Source organism: Malaclemys terrapin, chromosome 1 (assembly GCF_027887155.1).
Source record: "Malaclemys terrapin pileata isolate rMalTer1 chromosome 1, rMalTer1.hap1, whole genome shotgun sequence".
Lineage (NCBI taxonomy): Eukaryota > Metazoa > Chordata > Testudines > Emydidae > Malaclemys > Malaclemys terrapin.
In genome coordinates, this window is record NC_071505.1 from 220,167,689 (window position 1) to 220,170,621 (window position 2,933).

At 51.6% G+C, this 2,933-nt stretch overlaps 1 protein-coding gene across 2 annotated transcripts; it reads left to right on the forward strand.

Moving 5' to 3' along the window:
• Nucleotides 1-689: 689 nt before the first annotated feature.
• LOC128830640 (eukaryotic translation initiation factor 3 subunit A-like) lies at nt 690-2,602 on the forward strand. Of its 2 annotated transcripts, none has more exons than XM_054016511.1 (2): nt 690-806; nt 1,987-2,602. In XM_054016511.1, the coding sequence occupies exons 1-2, from the start codon at nt 791-793 to the stop codon at nt 2,577-2,579; spliced, it is 609 nt and encodes a 202-aa protein (XP_053872486.1). In that variant the 5' UTR covers nt 690-790; the 3' UTR covers nt 2,580-2,602. The 2 variants fall into 2 exon arrangements, with proteins under 2 accessions (XP_053872486.1, XP_053872487.1); XM_054016512.1 differs by having other exon boundaries at nt 1,990-2,602.
• Nucleotides 2,603-2,933: the final 331 nt, after the last annotated feature.

The following is a 2,933-nucleotide window of genomic DNA, read 5'->3' on the forward strand; positions in this document are numbered from 1 at the left end:
ACTCCACCCCGACGAGCGGAGTAGTGCCAAAATCGATTTTAGCAATTCGAATTAGGGTTAGCGTGGCCGCAATTCGATGGTATTGGCCTCCGGGAGCTATCCCACAGTGCATCATTGTGACCGCTCTGGACAGCAATCTAAACTCGGATGCACTGGCCAGGTAGACAGGAAAAGCCCCGCGAACATTTGAATTCCATTTCCTGTTTGCCCAGCGTGGAGAGCACAGGTGACCACAGATAGCTCATCAGCACAGGTAACCATGCAGGCTGATAATCGAAAAAGAGCACCAGCATGGACCGTGAGGGAGGTACTGGATCTGATCGCTGTATGGGGAGAGGATTCAGTGCTTGCAGAACTTCGTTCTAAAAGACGAAATGCAAAAACTTTTGAAAAAATCTCCAAGGGCATGATGGAGAGAGGCCACAATAGGGACTCAGATCAGTGCCGCGTGAAAGTCAAGGAGCTCAGACAAGCCTATCAAAAAACAAAGGAGGCAAACGGTCGCTCCGGGTCAGAGCCGCGGACATGCCGCTTCTACGCCGAGCTGCATGCAATTCTAGGGGGGGCTGCCACCACTACCCCACCTGTGTTCGTGGATTCTGGGTCGGGGATAGTCTCATCAGCGACGCCTGAGGATTCTGCCGATGGGGGAGAGGAGGAGGAGGAGAATGAGGATGAGCTTGCAGAGAGCACACAGCACTCCATTCTCCCCAACAGCCAGGATCTTTTTATCACCCTGACTGAAGTACCCTCCCAAGCCTCCCAAGCCAGTACCCAAGACTCTGACCCCATGGAAGGGACCTCAGGTGAGTTTACCTTTTAAAATATAAAACTTGTTTTAAAAGCAAACGGTTTTTAATGATTACTTTGCCTGACTTTGCATTCGCGGTCAGTTCAGCTACTGGAAAAGTCTGTAGCTACTGGAAAAGTCTGTTAACGTGTATGGGGATGGAGCGGAAATCCTCCAGGGACATCTCCATGAAGCTCTCCTGGAGGTACTCCGAAAGCCTTGCCAGAAGGTTTCTGGGCAGTGCATCTTTATTCCCTCCTCCATGGTAGGACACTTGACCACGCCATGCTTGCAGCAAGTAATCTGGTATCATTGCCTGACAAAGCCTGGCAGCGTATGGTCCCGGTGTTTGCTGGCATTCAAGCAACATCCGTTCTTTATCTTGTTGTGTAATCCTCAGGAGAGTGATATCGCTCCTGGTAACCTGGTTGAAATACGGGAACTTAATTAAGGGGACAGAGGTGGCCGTTCCTACTGGGACGTTTGCCTGTGGCGGAAAATAAATCCTTCCCTGCAGTTAGCCAAGCGCAGATGGGAAATTGGCCCTGAGTTTTTCGCGTTTGGCTAGCAGGGATCTTCCCTGTTACCAGCCACGCGGTGGGGGGAGGGGTACCGTGATCATCCCAGAGAATTCATGGCGGGAGGGGGGCGGCGGCGGGGGGGGGGGGGTAGTTTGGTGCCTGCAGGGATCTTCCCTGATACCAGCCACGTGGTGGGGGGGAGGGGTACAGCGATCATCCCAGAGAATTCATGGCGAGGGGGGGGGTGGTTAGTTTGTTTTCTGGTGCTGCTGAATGTTAACAGAAAAACCGCAGCACTCTACTTGCCTGAAGGGGCCCAGACAAGCCCTCCCACACTGCCCCCCCCCCAACTGGCTGAGATTGGACACAGCTCGTGTGGAGTGCTGCCACTTCATTTCCCAATTCTGCAGCACTCTACAAGCTATGCTTGGTATGTGGGAAAGGAGGGCGTAGAAGCTTACCATGGCCGCATGCAAGCCGAATTCTGTTGCCCAGACCTGTGATCTCTAGCAGCAAAGCCACAGGCACTCAGCATTAAGAGGCAAGATGCGACCTTGCACAGAAATCACATGTGCTATGTAATGTGAACAGTGTTGGTCACCGTGAAAGAGTATAAGCATTGTTCTGCAAAATGTAGCTTTTAAAACAGTTCTCTCTTTTTTCCCCTCCCTACAGCAGCTGCAAATTCCTCAAGCCTCCCTCCTCCATCCCGAAGGTTATCACAGATAAGGCATCGTAAGAAGAGAACGCGAGAGGACATGTTTTCTGAAATTATGGAATCCAGCCGCAGTGACAGAGCTCATGTGAATGAGTGGAAGGAAACAGTTTCAAAGTATAGGAAAGAAGTCAGTGAACGTGAGGACAGGAGGGACCAACGTGAGGAGAGGAGGGACCAACGTGAGGAGAGGAGAGACGCTCGAGATGAGAGGTGGCGGCAGGAAGACCAGAGAATGAAGGATGCAACGCTGGGGCTGCTCCGGCGTCTGGTGGAGGTTCAGGAACGGCTGCTGGAAAACAGATTGCCGCTTCAGCCCCTGTTCCACCCTCCCCCCTCCCCATGTTCCGTATCCTCCTCACCCAGACGTGTAAGAACGCGGGGGGGGGAGGCTCCGTACACCTTCCCATTCCACCCCAGTAGACAGCCCAAGCAAAAGGCTGTCATTTTTTTAACCTTTTCTTTGTGGCTTTTTCCTTCCCAGCAATCCTCCTCCCAAATACCACCCGGGTTCCCTCCCTCTTTTTCTAATCTATTAATAAAGAATAAATGATTTTTAAATGATAGTGACTTTATTTGGTTTGAAAGAAAGCTGGGGGAAGGGGCAGGGTGGGTTCCTTACAGAAAATCAGTCAGTAAAGGGGGAGGGTTTTCATGAAGGAGAAACAAACAGATATTTCACACGGTAGCCTGGCCAGCCATGAAACTGGTTTTCAAAGCTTCTCTGATGCACAGTGCTTCATGGTGTGATCTTCTAATCGCCCTGGTGTCTGGCTGCGCGTAATCAGCAGCCAGGCGATTTGCCTCAGCCTCCCACCCCGCCATAAAGGTCTCCCCCTTACTTTCACAGAGATTGTGGAGCACACAGCAAGCAGAAATAACAATGGGGAGATTTCTTTGGCTGAGG